The following is a 15,589-nucleotide window of genomic DNA, read 5'->3' on the forward strand; positions in this document are numbered from 1 at the left end:
AAAACCTGACACGTGTCCCCAATTACAATAGGAAAAATATAATAGCATCACATGGGACACGTGTCAGAATATAATAGGCTGAAACTAGTGTATTTTCTGGTTCCAGAACCAGGAGAGATGTCTTATCTGTTAAATGACTCAAATACCCTCCAAATCATCTCTGGTTGCAGGTTTGCCACCCGGGAACCCGTTAAACACAAAATCGATAAACAGTACTCTGTCAATCCAATGTGAGAGCAAGGGTCTTTTTGGTCTATTAATATTAGGTGTTTTACTAAAAATATTCCTATTTTTATTTTAAAAAAAAAATTCAAACTTTCAACTCATACAAGTGGTAGGACAGCTGTGTTAAAATATTAATTTTATTTATATACATAAAAATAAAAAAATAAAGTTAGAAAGCAAAAATAAAAAAACAATAAATAAGATTTGATCTTATGACAGAAGATATCAGTATCAAATTGTTTCTATTTTATTTATCCAAATGAATCAAATCAAATAACAACCAACATTCCTTTGTTTTTTTTGTGTGTCCTTTTTGTATCAACAGTTCTTTTTATAAATTAAAAAAAATAAATAACAATGTATATGGCCAAACAAGAGAAAGTTCTTGCATGACTGATTCACTGCCCACCATTCGGAGTATAATAAAAAGGATAAAAAACAGAAGCAGAAGAAGATGAAGAAGAAGGAGGATTAGCAGAAGAGGAAGAAGAAGAAGCAGAAGCATTAGTAGGAGAAGATGAAGAAGAAGAAGAAGAAGAAGAAGAAGCATGTTGGTAATGGTCATGAGAATGAGAAGAAGTGAATGAAGAGAGTTGATCCAAAAGAGACGCAGGTGGAGTTCGTTGATAAACTCCAACACCCTGCAAAAGCCTGGAGTATTCAACATAGTCCCTTGATAAGTACTGTTGAGGATGATGAGGTGGAAGTGGAGGATGAGGGGGAGATGGTGGCCGGAGACGAGCTAACTCCGGGAAATTAAGTTTAGCCCGGCTGCCACGGAAGCGGAGAGCAGCCTCATCGTAGGCACGGGCGGCGTCGATAGCGTTGTCGAAGGTGCCGAGCCAAATGCGTGTGGCCTTGTGTGGGTCTCGGATCTCTGCCGCCCATTTGCCCCATGGACGTTGCCTCACTCCTCTGTATCTTCTCCTTGGAAGTTCCTCCTCCTCTGCTTCTTGGTTTGTAGGTGATGGTGATGATTGCATGGGTGGTGGTGGTGGTGGTGGTGGTGGTGATGGTGGTGGTCTCATTGGTTGTGGTGGAGGAGCTGGGAAAGAGCTTTGTTGATGGCTTTGCACTCTTGCTGCATTGTGTATTGATGTTAGTTTATGGAATGGAGAGACATAGATTTTTAGTGTGTTTACTATGGGATTTACTTTTCATGTAATTGTGTAATAAAAGTCTTTTGTGACATTTTTTACGTGATTTATAAAGATTGGTCATGATTATTTTAAGTATTTGTTGGGTTTTGAAATATTGGAACAATGCCTATATTATAATATTATGAATATCAAATAGGTAGTTTTCATAATGAAAAGGGAAAAAGAATAATATAATATTCATTAAATATATTAAAAAACTGATAAAAGAACAAAGAACGGAAGAGGCTAGAGACAAGTGGTTGTTGTCATCAAGATAAGGGACAGGGATATGTATGAAGATTCAAAAACAATTGGATATTTTCTATGATTACTCTTCTCCAATTTTCTTTTTTTTTTCTTTTAAAGGAAAAAATATCTCCAATTCCAAAACCATGACAGAGATGCATTAATTCTAGCTAATGAACAAAAGTAAAAGAATTCTCAATCAAATGAATTACCTAGCAAAGTTGGAGAAGAAGAAGAAGAAGAAGAGGGTTCACCAAGACAAGTCCCAAACTCATTGAAAGCTCTCTGATATCTAAAATCCATTTCTTTTGATAACTCTTCTTCTCTAAGTCTCTTTAGTCCAACAGAAGTAGAAGATGATGATAAAGAAGAAGAAGAAGAAGTCCCTGTTCTTTGTCCAGCAACAACATGACTTAAAGCTGACACCATTACAGACATTTCTTGAGCCACATGTTCATCAGATAAGACCATCTGATGATGATGATGATGATGATGATCAACATGAGCCTTCTCTTCTCCTTCATCAGCCATGGGCACCACCTTGAAGCATATATAGCAAAATTAAGAAATTTAACCCTACAGAGACTTGCTTAGTTCTAGAGCAATGAATAATAAATGCATACATATATAAGAAGAAAAAGAAAAAGAAAAAGAAGCAGGTTATACTTGAGAGCAGCCGCCTTTTGGAGAGCTTTGAATAAAAAGGCTTTAGTTCAGGGTTTGAACGTGGGGGGTTGGCGAGAGTGCCGGAATGTCGTGGGGTTTATTAGATAGCGAGAGGAAGATTTTGATTTGGCTTCTTATTTTATTTATTTATTTATTTATTTATTTATTTATGTGGGTATGTTGAGGAGTTTTGGTAAAACGACATTGGAAAAGTTTGAGGTTTGCAATTGGATCATGTATTTTTTATGGTTGGTGAGTATGGGACCTTTTCTTTTATTTTTTGCGAATCTTTTATTATGCTTGTTCAATTCATCTTTCCTTTGTTCGAGAAGGTGGTCATGCGTGACTCAGATGGAAAAAAACAAATATGCTGCGGTTTATTGTATGTATATATATATACATTCATGCATATGCACTACAACAAAACAGGGTATCAGGATGAAAATCTCATATTTGAGATTGAAATGTTTGAATTGAACTTATTCATTAATAAAAAATTAATTTTAATTCGTACGTTCTGACACAAAATCAGAATTCTAACTCTTTCAAATTAGGATATTAATAATGATTGAGTAATGAGAAAGAGTTTTTTTTTTTTTTTTTTTAAATTTTTTACCTGGGCTACAAATGGATGAAATTTGAATAAATCCACTAATTACAATAATGAAATAAATCAGAATACATAATAAACAATAGTAATATGTAATAATACTAAATAAAAACTAATAGTTTTTGGACCAATTGGTACTGGGGTTCTTTCGTAGGGCGTTTGTTTCGGGAAAGATCCGAGATCGAATCTCATGTCCACGCCAATGTTGTCAGACCGGACTGGCCCGGCCGGTTCAACCGGAAAACCTGGGAACTGGCCATGTGGCCGGCCCGGGTATACCCCATTGAACCGGGTATAAAAAAACCCGGTGTTAACCCGGTGACCCGGGCGATTCAACTAGGAACCGGTTGACCCGGCCGGGTCAATCGGGTCACAATATTAGAGTTTTTTTTTACAATATTTAATAATTAATTATTATTTTCTCATTAGAAACTACAAAATCATGTATATTTATTAATATTATTTTTTAATTTATAATCAATAAATGGAATTACAAAATATATATATCATAAACATACCAACAAAAAAATTAGCATTTAAAAATAAAATTTATTAATATGTTATGTATATACTAAATACTTTCTAAAATGTAACTTATTAAAAAAATAAAACAATAAATGAGTATAATTTTATTATAAAATATAGAAATAAAATATTCTAACTAAATAAAATATATAAGAAAATTTAAAACAAAATAAAATCTTAATTGAAATTGGGTAAGTTACATGATTTATTGATAAAATGTAGAGAAGTTCAATAATTATATATTAATATATTAAATTTGTAAATGTTTAACAAAAATTTAAAATAAATGACATAATTAGAAAACACTAGTGCATATAAGGTCATTTATCAATTTAAATATCAAATTTGAGTAATTTTTTATATTATAATTATAGTTTTAATATTATATTTGTTCACTATTAATTATTATAATATTTTTTTTATATTTTATTATTGGCCCCGGTTCGACCCGGTCGAATCCATTGACCCTTGACCCCTGGCCTTAACCGGGTCAATGCCCGGGCCAGGTCTGACAACCTTGGTCCACGCAAAGTGAGAACATGTAGATTGGCATTTAGTTCTGCTCCCCACACGTGTACAGTGCATGTCCCTGATAGGTGTGTTTATTGTAATTATAAAATAATAATAATAATAATAATACTAATGAGTAAGATAATGAAATTGTTAGAAAAAGTTGCTGATTTAATAATGAAATTATGATATATGAGAAATAATGGATATTGTTAATTTGATTTATTTATTACTATTTTATTTATTATTTTGACAGAAGTAGATGGTAAGTAATAAAAAAATATATATAGGACGTTAAGTAAAGAGTGCAGTAGCAATAGATGTGAGAATATTTATATCCATAATCTCATTGGGTTTTTCCCAAAAATAACTTGGATCTAATCCTATAAAGATGAGAAATCTAACCCAGTGGGATGAATAAAATCCTAATGATGCTGAATCTGATCAATATATTAGTTACTAGGTCAATTTATGAAAAAACCAAATAAATGAATATAAATATGGTTAATCATAAATTTGTATTATCTTGCCATGAAAATAAATAATTGAGACAATCACTTGATATCCTAGTGGAAGTTACCATGAATAATGGGTGAGTGATGTAAAGTTAAATTCCTTATGTCATAGTATTGTATAATACTATGCAATATACTGTAGAAAATTGTAGAAATACTATATCAATATTATTCACATGTCCCCTGTGAGAAAAACCGTACCATTCAATGATTGCTAGGCATGGGAGATTTATCATTGTGGGGTTGTAATTATTGATATATCATATTAGGCGCATGTTGCAAATTTTAATTATCTCGTATATTAACCCACCCCACATGGTAAATTCCTAAGAGTCGTTAAGCCACGTAACTAATGCACCATCATACCCGTCTGCCCCTTTGACATCTTTTTGTGGGGCAGCACTTGTCGTCTTTGTCCAAAATAATAATAATAATAATTATTATTATTATTATAATATTATTATTATTAAAAAATTTACCGGTATCAATATATAAATAAAATGACGTATAGTAAATATTTGCTTTTTTAAATAACTTTTGAAATGAGTATAGATCAATGATCAACGGCTAACAGTACAAACCATCCCTCAACACCTAACAGTACTAACTATATATATAAATAGAATAAAATTAAAACATGTCTTGTGTTCATGCACCATGTCGTTTGCAACGTTTATTACTTAAAACAGCACATTTAATAATCTTTCCCATAATAATTTATATATTCCTTTTCCATGGTTCATGCACCATGTTATGCATTAGAAATATGTGTTCTTCGCTATAATCTTTTCTTATGTTTATTAAATGAAGTGGCATGCTTCATATGTTTCAGTAAGGTCAAATGGAAAAAGCATGGTAATTTAATTAGAATAAGAAAAGGCCAATGTTCAAAGTTCAAACATGCAAAACAATGGCAACTCTTTTTAACCATCCAAAAAGGTAAGTATTTCTACAAAAGTTAACGATTCATAAGATTAGAGTAAGAGACCAAATCATCCATACGTCACTGGTTGTAATAAATTCCGCTCAAAAGATTAAAATTTTCTCTTTAACTTGTTGTTATAGAATATTAAAAAAAAAACCCCTCCTATAATGAAAAAATGAAAAAATGAAAAAAAAAATTCTCACAATATGAATCTATATATATATATATATATATATATATATAAAATAATTAATATAACCCTAAAATCATAATATTGGTCAAAATGACGACAGTGTTATTAAACCACTATATACACATACATGGTTTTTGACAGGCCAATTTTTTAAAAGCTCATGTCTCTTGACTTGTAATTTAAAACGAGATACTGAATACTGAAGATAAAAAATAAAAGTATATTACTCCCAATACTAAAGCAAGTCTTTGTCACTTAGATTATTCTTGGTAGTATTTTTTTTATCAAATTAATTTTATTAATCTCTATAGTTCTAGAGCTATTGTATTTATTAAATTGATTTTAAGACAATCAGATCAAAGTAATTGGTTAAATTGGTGATATTTTAATTAGCATTTTACAATATCTAGTTATCCCATTTCTTATTTGTATTTATTTTATTATAGAGTTATTTTAAAATCAGAGTTTTTTTAAAAATTAATCAATATAACCCTAAGCCTTAACATTGGTAAACATGACAATGGTGCTATTAAATATATATATATATATATATATATATATATATATATATATATATATATATATATATATATATATGGTTTTTGATCCACTAGTCATAGTTATCAGATTTGACATAGGCATTGACTCAATTGAGGTTCTAGATTTAGGATCAATTGGTTCAACCTTCGGGTCATTCAGGTCAATATTGGATTAATAAAAATATTTTAAAATATTATTTTTAAAATTATAAATTATTTTTAATTATATAATGATATATAAAAATATTCATTAATTATTAGTTATCAAATAAATAATTTGATGGAAAAAATAAAAAATAATTGTCAATCCCTCATTTGGAAGTAGTAGAATTTGATAAAATTACATATATACCTTTCAACTTATTAGAAAAAATCAAATGATGAAAAGGCAATTAAAAAAAAATATTGCCCTGGCCGGGTTATTGAAACACGGCCGATTCACCTGGTTTGACCCACCGAGTTTGACCGGGTCAAAGTGGGTCAAAGTGGGATGATCGTATAAACGGTTAACTAGTTTGACCAACGACCTGGTCAACGTTTAATAACTATACCACTAGTTTCTTAACATAGTGTTTGGATTCAAAAGTCAAAGGGAAAGTAAGTGAAGGGAAGGGAGGGAAGAGGAGGGAAAATGAGGAAAAGAAAAAGATGGGTTCAACCCTCATTTGGATAGACAAATTTTATAGAGAGAAAGGAAAGGAGAGTTCTCTAATAAATATTGTTTGGTTACGGAAGGGAAAGAAAAAAAAAGGATATATAATAATATGATTTACCAATTATATCATTATTATTAAATAAAAAATTACTTATTTCTATTTAAACACATGCATTATATATATCTCAAATAAATTCACACTTTAAGTAGATTTTTTTTAATAAATATTAAAAAAATAAATTCTATTATGATAAATTATTCTAAGGATAAATTGAGAAATAAAAAACATAACATAAACTAACAGATAAAATAAGCAAAAAAAGAAAAAAGAAATACATAAAAACAAAGATTTGTGATGGGTGTCATGTGAATACTTGATTAAAATAAAATTAGATTGAAATAAGTGAAAGAAAAAACTTATGAAGTGGTGTTATATAATTAATTTAAAAAAATTAAGGGTAATAAAGTCTTTTAAAAAAATTTAAAATCTTTACGAGGTTCTTCCTCCCCCGGCACCTCAAATTGGGGTGCCAGGAAAAGGGAGGTTTCGGAGGGTCAGAGTTAACCCTTCATTTTCCTTCGTTAAATTAAAAATATCAATCCAAATGAGGGAAGGACCGACTCTAACCCTCCAAAACCCTCAATCCAAACATTTATTAGAGTCAAAACTCTCTGGACTCTAAACTAATTTAAGACGGGATATTAAAAAAACCCTATAAGAGGGTATATTACTCCTAATACCGACACAACTCTTTCTCACTTAGACTATTTCCTATTATTAATATATTTTTTGTCAAATTATTTTTTTAATCTATGTAGATCTAAAGCCATCATATTTATTAAAATAACTTTAAGATTATCAAATCAAACTAATCGGTCAGATTGGTCTTATGGCATCATCTATTTCGATTAATTCTTTATTTTCAAAAGAGGAGGTCTTATATATTTTAAAATTAAACAGTCCAACATAATTGTTAGTGCAACCGCACTATAATTGGCATGATTTGACATATAGTCAAGGTGGCGTGGCAACTTGTGTGACGTGGCATAATTGATGATATGGCAAGGTATGGTGACATGACAAGGAATCTTGACTTGGAGGCAAATATCTTAAAGATCTTGGTGAAGTTATTTTTGGCAATGTATTACAACTTGAAGACAAGATCATATCAAGACCATATTTAGGTGATTTGATTGAAAACTAAATATGGATGGAGCTTAATTGAAGAAATACCTATCAATGGTATGAATGAAGGCTAATTGAAGATATGATCAAAAGAATCCTTTATGAGAATGATTGGAAACTATTAAGGGCAAGATTTGAAGACATGCCTATTGTTGGCATAATTTAGTTGATTAATTGAAAATCTTTCTTGGGAAGATTTGTAGACCAAACTTGGATGAATTGAAGATTAAGTTTGGCAAGTTTCGTGAAGACGCATAAGGACGTGCGCCCCTTGCGAGGGGACTGCGTGATGAGGAACTGATGAGGTAGGCTAGTTGCCGGCAGTCAGGATCAGAAAATTTGGCTGTATCGACTCGAACTAAGCATGACCGGGAGGTTGATGGGTCTTAAGGTCATCCGCAACGTAACCAGAACTCAGTCAAGTCAGCAGTCAATGACATGTTATAATTCATGTTACAACAAGAGTTGCAACAGCTAATTTTGGAAGGTTTTTAAATTAGTAGCCGCGGAGATTATAAAAGAGGTATGTGTTATATTTGGACGTTGAGACGTCTATATAAGCTACCTTACTCGAAGATTGTGGATATCACTTGTGGAGGAGAGTGAGTGAGCATTAAACAATCTTGAGAGGTAGTGATCTTTATTGTTGGGAGAGTGAGTGACAAGTGTTTATACTAATCTATTTTCACCTCTTTTAGTGGATTATTTATCTCTGGGCTTAGCCCCCTAGATATAGGCGAGTGGACGCCGAACTGGGTTACCAATCTTGTGTGTCTCCTTCTTGCTTGGTTTGTGTGAGTTTTTTTTTATAGTGTTTTTGAGTGTCTTCTAAACCACGAACCACACCGGCGGAACTAACAATAACAAGTGGTCATTCAGCAATAGTATTGCGAAAACTAATCTTCAAACCAATCCAATGTCATACTTTTCTCATTATATAAATACAAACAAATGAGAATTTTTTTTTTATACTAGACAACAAGTAACCCCATTTAAAGTTTAAATCAGTGATATGTACAGATGCAGAGTGCACTCACAATTTCAACAATACTTTGCCTTCATTTTGCATAAATTTTGATCTGGAAACCATTTTAAAATAAGAACCTTATGTAAGAAGCTCAATATCAATTACTCAAACAACCGTGGGTAATAAATAAAAATTCATGTAAACACTCAAGACTATAATATATAAATATGAATAAATATAATAAATAGAAAGAACGAGATTGAGAGGAATCACATCGTTGACCACGCTAGCATTCAAAACCAGACATACTAAGTGGACCCGATGATGTGCCGATGGCCCGATGCCCATGGGTTGGGTCCCGTTCAAGGCTACCCACTTTTGTCGTTTAGTCTTCTTTGTCATTTTCGGTTGACGTGGCAACAAGTCAGTCGCCAACTTTAATACTAGTTAAAGGATAATAGTCATAATACTGACCTTTCATTCAAGTTGTGTTTTGTTTGGCTTGGAATGCCCAACGCCCATATATTGAAAAATTGCACATAATAAAAAAATAAATAAACACTATAATTTTTATACAAATTTAAAGTCAATGGTTAAGCCACTACGTTGCAATGTAGGGTCATGTATTCAAATCCTATCTAATGTATAGTGATTAAAATTTTATTTTTGCACAAATAATAGAAATTTTCTATGTAAAATATACTTTAAAAAGATCTAAAACATATGAGTGAATTTAAAGCCCAATTTCTAAATCATCAGATAAAGACTTATCAATTGTATACACGGCTTTGACCAATGCGTTGTCGTATTTATAAAAAAAAATCAAAATAATTAAAATCTTTTTAACTATGTATTAATTTCTTTTATTTTTCTAAAGAATATGGACCATTAATCTTTGACTTAAGAAAGAAGCAAGATACCGATTTTTTTATTGTAAAGATGATCTTGCTCTTTTTTTTTCACATGTACGAATGATGTTTGTTCCGATAGATACATAAAGTATATATTTTTTTTTATAATTTTTTTTTTTTTAAAATAATAGACGACAAACGTCTTTTTTTATGAATATAAACAGCCCGGATATACAGTATATGTACAGTATAAAAATAATATAGGAATCCCGGGTGAACAGTATATGAACAGTATGGGGGAACAGTACTGTTGGGGGAGAGATTTGAACCCATGACCTCCCCTTTACACTTTGATGTCATACCATTAGGCTATCCAATGGTTGACTTTTTTTTTATTATTATTATAATTTTGATATCATTGTTATGAAAAAGATTAATAATAATTTGATTAATAATATAAATAATGTCTAGAAGAATAAAAAGGGGGACCATATATATGATGAGGACTCAGGAGTAGTCAAACTTGTGTCACATTGACTAAATTATACATAAAAACATGTGGGCAATCTAAGTGGGTTTAGGATAAATTTAATCCATAAAAAAGGGTTAAGTGGAGTATGAAAGCATGCATTTTAGGAAATTCATCCACCTGATGAGTGTACATGAGCGTAATGCTTGAAAAGAATAACGATGTCTTTTTTTTAGCATGTCTGAAGAGAATATAATGGGAATGGATAATGTTTGAATATTTTATTGTTTCAGATTGAATTTGAACTCGTGTTTCACTTGTTTTGAAGTGAACCAAAGGGGCCTTGTTCTTTTAATTGTTGAGTAATTAATTAATGATGAAAGGCCTCTGTAGTTTTGGTGGCTGAATATTATAGCTTTCTTCTACATTACTTTATTTAAAGGTCAAGCATTTCTAAGGTTTTATTTATTTATTTATTTATTTATTTATAAATATTATTATTTTTTAGATATTAGTAATACTCTTTAATAAAATGGAGAATTTTGGGCTTCTTTATGTTGAATTTGGCTCATTAGAAGAGAATTAATGTTTCTAAATCAACTTTAAATTTAATTTTTGTGGAGAGTTGAAAAATCAAATAATATTACTTTTTATGCTTTATTTTTATAAACCCACTTACAACCACGGAATTTTTTTCATGGCTAATGTATAGCTTTTATAATCCAAGTTTGATTTTGCTAAGTGTCTTGATCTCCACTACCATGGCCCTCAATTTGCATCTTTCACTACTTGTCAAAAAAATTTCTTAACCACTACTAGTGCTAACAATTGACAAAAACAGCATGACGACTGTGGAAACAACTATGATATATAACATAATGCATGGATAGATATGACTTACTGATGACTGGGAGAAGGATCAGGTTATGTGGCCCACTTTAAAAAAAGTCCCATAGATAAGTTAGAGGTCTTCAAGCTTGTCATCCTCAAGCTTGTGTCATTGCTTTGATCCATTTGAATACTATTGGGCTTGTCCATGTTCATTACATCTTATGTAAATGATCATTCGTTACATCATTAGACCCACTCTCTTCTCGGCCCATTTGTTGCCCTTGGATTCTGGTATTTTCTATTTAGTATCCAAAATGTTATCATGTTACATAGACATCTTCTTTACTTAGCCCATATAGTTCAACTGTTGCAAGTCCAATTTAGTCCCACATTACCTAATTGAGAGAGAGTCCATGTGCATATATGTGGGGGGTAACCCTACCCTATCAGGTTGATTTTTTGAGGTTGTGGATCCTCCGCTGTGTGCAACATTGGTGCTTTCATTGAGAGCAGATGATGTGGGGGTGGGTGAGGGGTTGACCATGGAGGCTTTCGACTTAATGTCATTGAGTTAAGCGTGTCTAACCTGACGAGAACGTTAGGCCTGATCAGAGGAGCAATGTTGTAAGCCCGGTTTATCTCACATCAACTAATTGAGAGGGAGTCCACGTGCATATATGTGGAGAGCAACCCCACTCTATTAGGCACCATTTTTGAAGTGTGGGTCCCTGTTGTGTGCAAAATCAACTGGGGCTACAACATTGAGCTTGACCAATGCTGGTCCATTTCCCAAGGTTTCATGCTTAATTGATATTATTGGGAAGAACATATACATTGACCGATCTCCTAAGTGCTTGTCCCGAATTACAAGTTGATTCTGTTAGGGAATACAACTATGTATACAGCTGTATATCTATATTTGTATAGCTACCATATTTATATATACCTGTGTATCTATATATACCTTGTACATTGTAGGTTTTGATTAATGAAAATTGGTTAATCTTTTCCTCCTAACATGGTATCAGAGAGGTTCTCCTAAAACCTTTTTTTTTTCCACGTGCCGCCCGCCGCCCCTTGGCCCTTGTGCGCGTCGCCCATTGTCCCTCGGCCCCCGCGCGCGCCCCCGCGCATGTGCCCGCACACTATAAAATAATAATTATTATTATAATTGACATCTTTTTTTAACATTTTAAAATAATGATAAAATGTTACAAAAATGCACACGAGGTTTTGTTGATGGAGGTTGTTTGTGTGGTCGTTTTTTTGTTGGGCATTTCCACTCCCTATGGTCGCCCTCGTGTGTGTCCGTCGTTTTGTTTTTCTTCCTTCTTTGTTAGTCGATGTTTTCAACCACCGTTTATGATTGGGTGTTTTTTTTTTTTTTTAATGTTTTTTCTTCTTTTAACTGGTCTCTTACTTATGTTTTTGTTTGTTTTTTCTTTTTAATGAAATTATGATTTATTTATTAAAAAAAATTACACTTTCTGGCATAGAATTATTTTAAAATTTTTTCATAATTAACTACCCTCAAAAGGATGGTTTTTTGTTATCATAAATGAGTTACTAGTTGCATTAAGATTGATGTGCTATATATTAATTGAACTACACTATAAATTTATATATATATATATAATCTAAATTAAATAAATTTTTTTTATCAAATAGTTATTCATGAGTCACCGAATAATCCCAAAAGGGTTTGATGGACTATTAATTGCTTTAAAACACGCACCTTAAAAATAATGAAGTCATCTTACTTCGTCTAGTTTTGGAACTAGAGTATTTTCTGATTTCAATTTATTATATTCAGACATGTATTATATATAATATTATTATTTTTTTCTATTGTGATTTGGGGACACATGTCAAGTTTTAATAAGCTAAAACTAGGGTATACTCTGGTACCAAAACCGAGTGAGATGACTTCAAAAATAACCAGGGATTAGATGAAAGTCATATCGCTTGGTTCCAGTCGGAACCAAGCGAAATGAATTCGGGTTAAATGTACTTCTTAAAAGAGATGAAAGACCTATACTAGTATAATCAAAATAAAAATCTAAATTTTCAAACCAACATTTAAAATAAGATAAAAGGAAATAAATTAGAAAATCGGGTTAGAAAAACTTAAATTTATGAGTTGTTTATAATATATGTATATATAAATCAAAAGTTGAATTGTATTAATTAATGATATGGATTTACACATCCAAAGAGCTATTAATTCAGGAGAAGCAATTGTTTTGAATTAACTTGAGCACTGTCACAATGCATTTTATTTATTATTATTTTTTTAATTTGATAAGTGCGGACAAAGTATAGGATGGATTTGAACTTTCAATTTTTTAGGTGGGAGAGAGATGAAATATCAATTATATTATTGTAAGGATGTTAATGCATTTCAAACATAAATCAACATGGATGAATATGAGTGAAATATAAAAGTATATAACCTATCCTCATTTTCTCTTTGCTTCAACTAAGTTTTATAATCACTACCAACATTGTATCATCAATCTCATTCCATTCACTACAAAACAAAATTGATGATTAGTGATAATTTTAATTTTGACATATTGATTTTTTGTCACAAAATAAATACATAACGTGACGAAATCATTATTTAGTCACTCATTTCGCTTGTTTGATAATTTTATGTGACAATACTTTGAATTGTCACGTGATATCATCACAAAAAGGATTAGCTCTAAAATGCACTGCATCTTTTTAGTCGACGGTTTAAATATTAGTGACAAATATAGTACGTCATTAATATAATATTTTTTTCGTGATTTAGTTTAAAATTTCTTATTTTTAAACTAAATTTAAATAATGTTACTAATATTAACATATATCAATGACAATTTGAATTTTTTTTTATTTATCTTAATTTATTTTTGTGACACATAGGTTCGTCACCAAAATATAAGTAATAATGACATTATAATATTGTCACAAATAAATATCGCATTACTTGATGATATCGGATAATGTCACTATTTGTTACTAAATTTAATGACATTAATCATCTCTCACTAATAATTTTTTTTTCGTAGTCAAATGTTAAATATTGAAAGATAAAATACTAAATGACATAAACATTCTTTTATGCTTTACAATTAATTTCGGGAAAAAAATATAACAAAGTTGTTTGTATAAATTGACATAGATATGAGTAAGGACATAACAATAATTTTTTAGGTGGGTCACGCAAAATGTTAATAAACCAAACAACAATTTTCTTTTGTAAATATTTTTATAAAATATAATTTTCACTATCATGCATACCAATTTGTCGAATGTAAAGCAAATAATAGACTTTTCCAAATATTTTTCTAAAATCATATATTTTTACACAATATAAATAGCTTTTGCAAGTAAAAAAAAAAACTTGAGAAAGCAAAACAATATATTTTTTGCAAAAGAATATAAATTTTTTCATGTTATATAAGCCAATTTAATACCTAGGGGCAAGGGGATTAAAAACAAAAATTGCAAATATTTTTCCTAAAAATATAATTTTTTAAACTATATTTATCAATTTATACTTGTTTATTTTAAAAAAAAATTGTGAAGATAGGGTTGTAGCATCCCCATATTAGTTTTATTTCATATTGATTTATTTTAAATTATTTATTTATTTATTCAAATAACTCTCTTTATTTCTTTTTGAATTTTTTTTTATTTTTAAAGATTTTATTAGAGATATTTTATGTTAACACCTTCATATATATTATAATTTATTTTATTAATAAGGACTAAATTATAAAAGGCCTTTATATTATTGAAGTAATTTTTATATAGATATTAAAGAAGTTTTTTTATAACTACAGATACTAATTTAAAATTCAAATTTCATTGGTTTAAATTTGTTAAAAATTTATTATTGGGAAATATATTTAAAGCGGTAATTTAAAATTCAAGTTTCATTGGTTTAAATTTGTTAATAATGTTTTTAAAAAATTGTTGCGAATTTAATTAAAAAAATATAAAAATATGTTAGTTTTTATATAGAATTTGAAAATATTTTCATTCAATAAAAAGATATATCCTATAAATTTTTTTAAATAATTTTAATTTATCTAAATTTAGTTTAAATTTGTTAATAATTTTTAAAAATTTTTTATTGTGAATTCAATTATAAAAATAAAAATATTTTAGTTTTTATATAGATTTTGAACAGATTTTCATTTAATAAAAAGATATATCCTATAAAAATTTCTAAATAATTTTAATTTATCTAAATTTAGTTTAAATTTTATAAAAATTTAATAACAAAATTCTATATAAATCTCTATCTCAATTTCTATTCTTTCTCAATCTTTCTTTCTCTCATCATTCTTTAGGGTATATTATATTTCTCTTTTCTCAATGTCTCATACTACGGTTTTATTTTTATTTTTATTATTCATCCATCTTAAAGGCACACTTTCGAACTTTTTTAGTTCTTGATATATATAATGCTTATGTAAGTTCTTACTTCATCAAAGATCTCATGAATCTTTAAGTATTTGTATTAGTGTTCTAATGCACTTAG

General features: G+C 29.9%; 1 protein-coding gene across 2 annotated transcripts; it reads right to left on the minus strand.

Annotated features, from left to right (window-relative positions):
• Positions 1-542: 542 nt before the first annotated feature.
• On the minus strand, positions 543-2,092 carry LOC120258964 (ethylene-responsive transcription factor ERF110-like). 2 transcript variants are annotated; one of them, XM_039266456.1, is made up of 2 exons: positions 1,865-2,092; positions 543-1,306 (listed from the first exon to the last, which is right to left on the minus strand). In XM_039266456.1, the coding sequence occupies exons 1-2, from the start codon at positions 2,079-2,081 to the stop codon at positions 624-626; spliced, it is 900 nt and encodes a 299-aa protein (XP_039122390.1). In that variant the 5' UTR covers positions 2,082-2,092; the 3' UTR covers positions 543-623. The 2 variants fall into 2 exon arrangements, with proteins under 2 accessions (XP_039122390.1, XP_039122389.1); XM_039266455.1 differs by having other exon boundaries at positions 1,823-2,092.
• Positions 2,093-15,589: the final 13,497 nt, after the last annotated feature.

Source organism: Dioscorea cayenensis, chromosome 4 (genome assembly GCF_009730915.1).
Source record: "Dioscorea cayenensis subsp. rotundata cultivar TDr96_F1 chromosome 4, TDr96_F1_v2_PseudoChromosome.rev07_lg8_w22 25.fasta, whole genome shotgun sequence".
Taxonomy (NCBI): domain Eukaryota; kingdom Viridiplantae; phylum Streptophyta; class Magnoliopsida; order Dioscoreales; family Dioscoreaceae; genus Dioscorea; species Dioscorea cayenensis.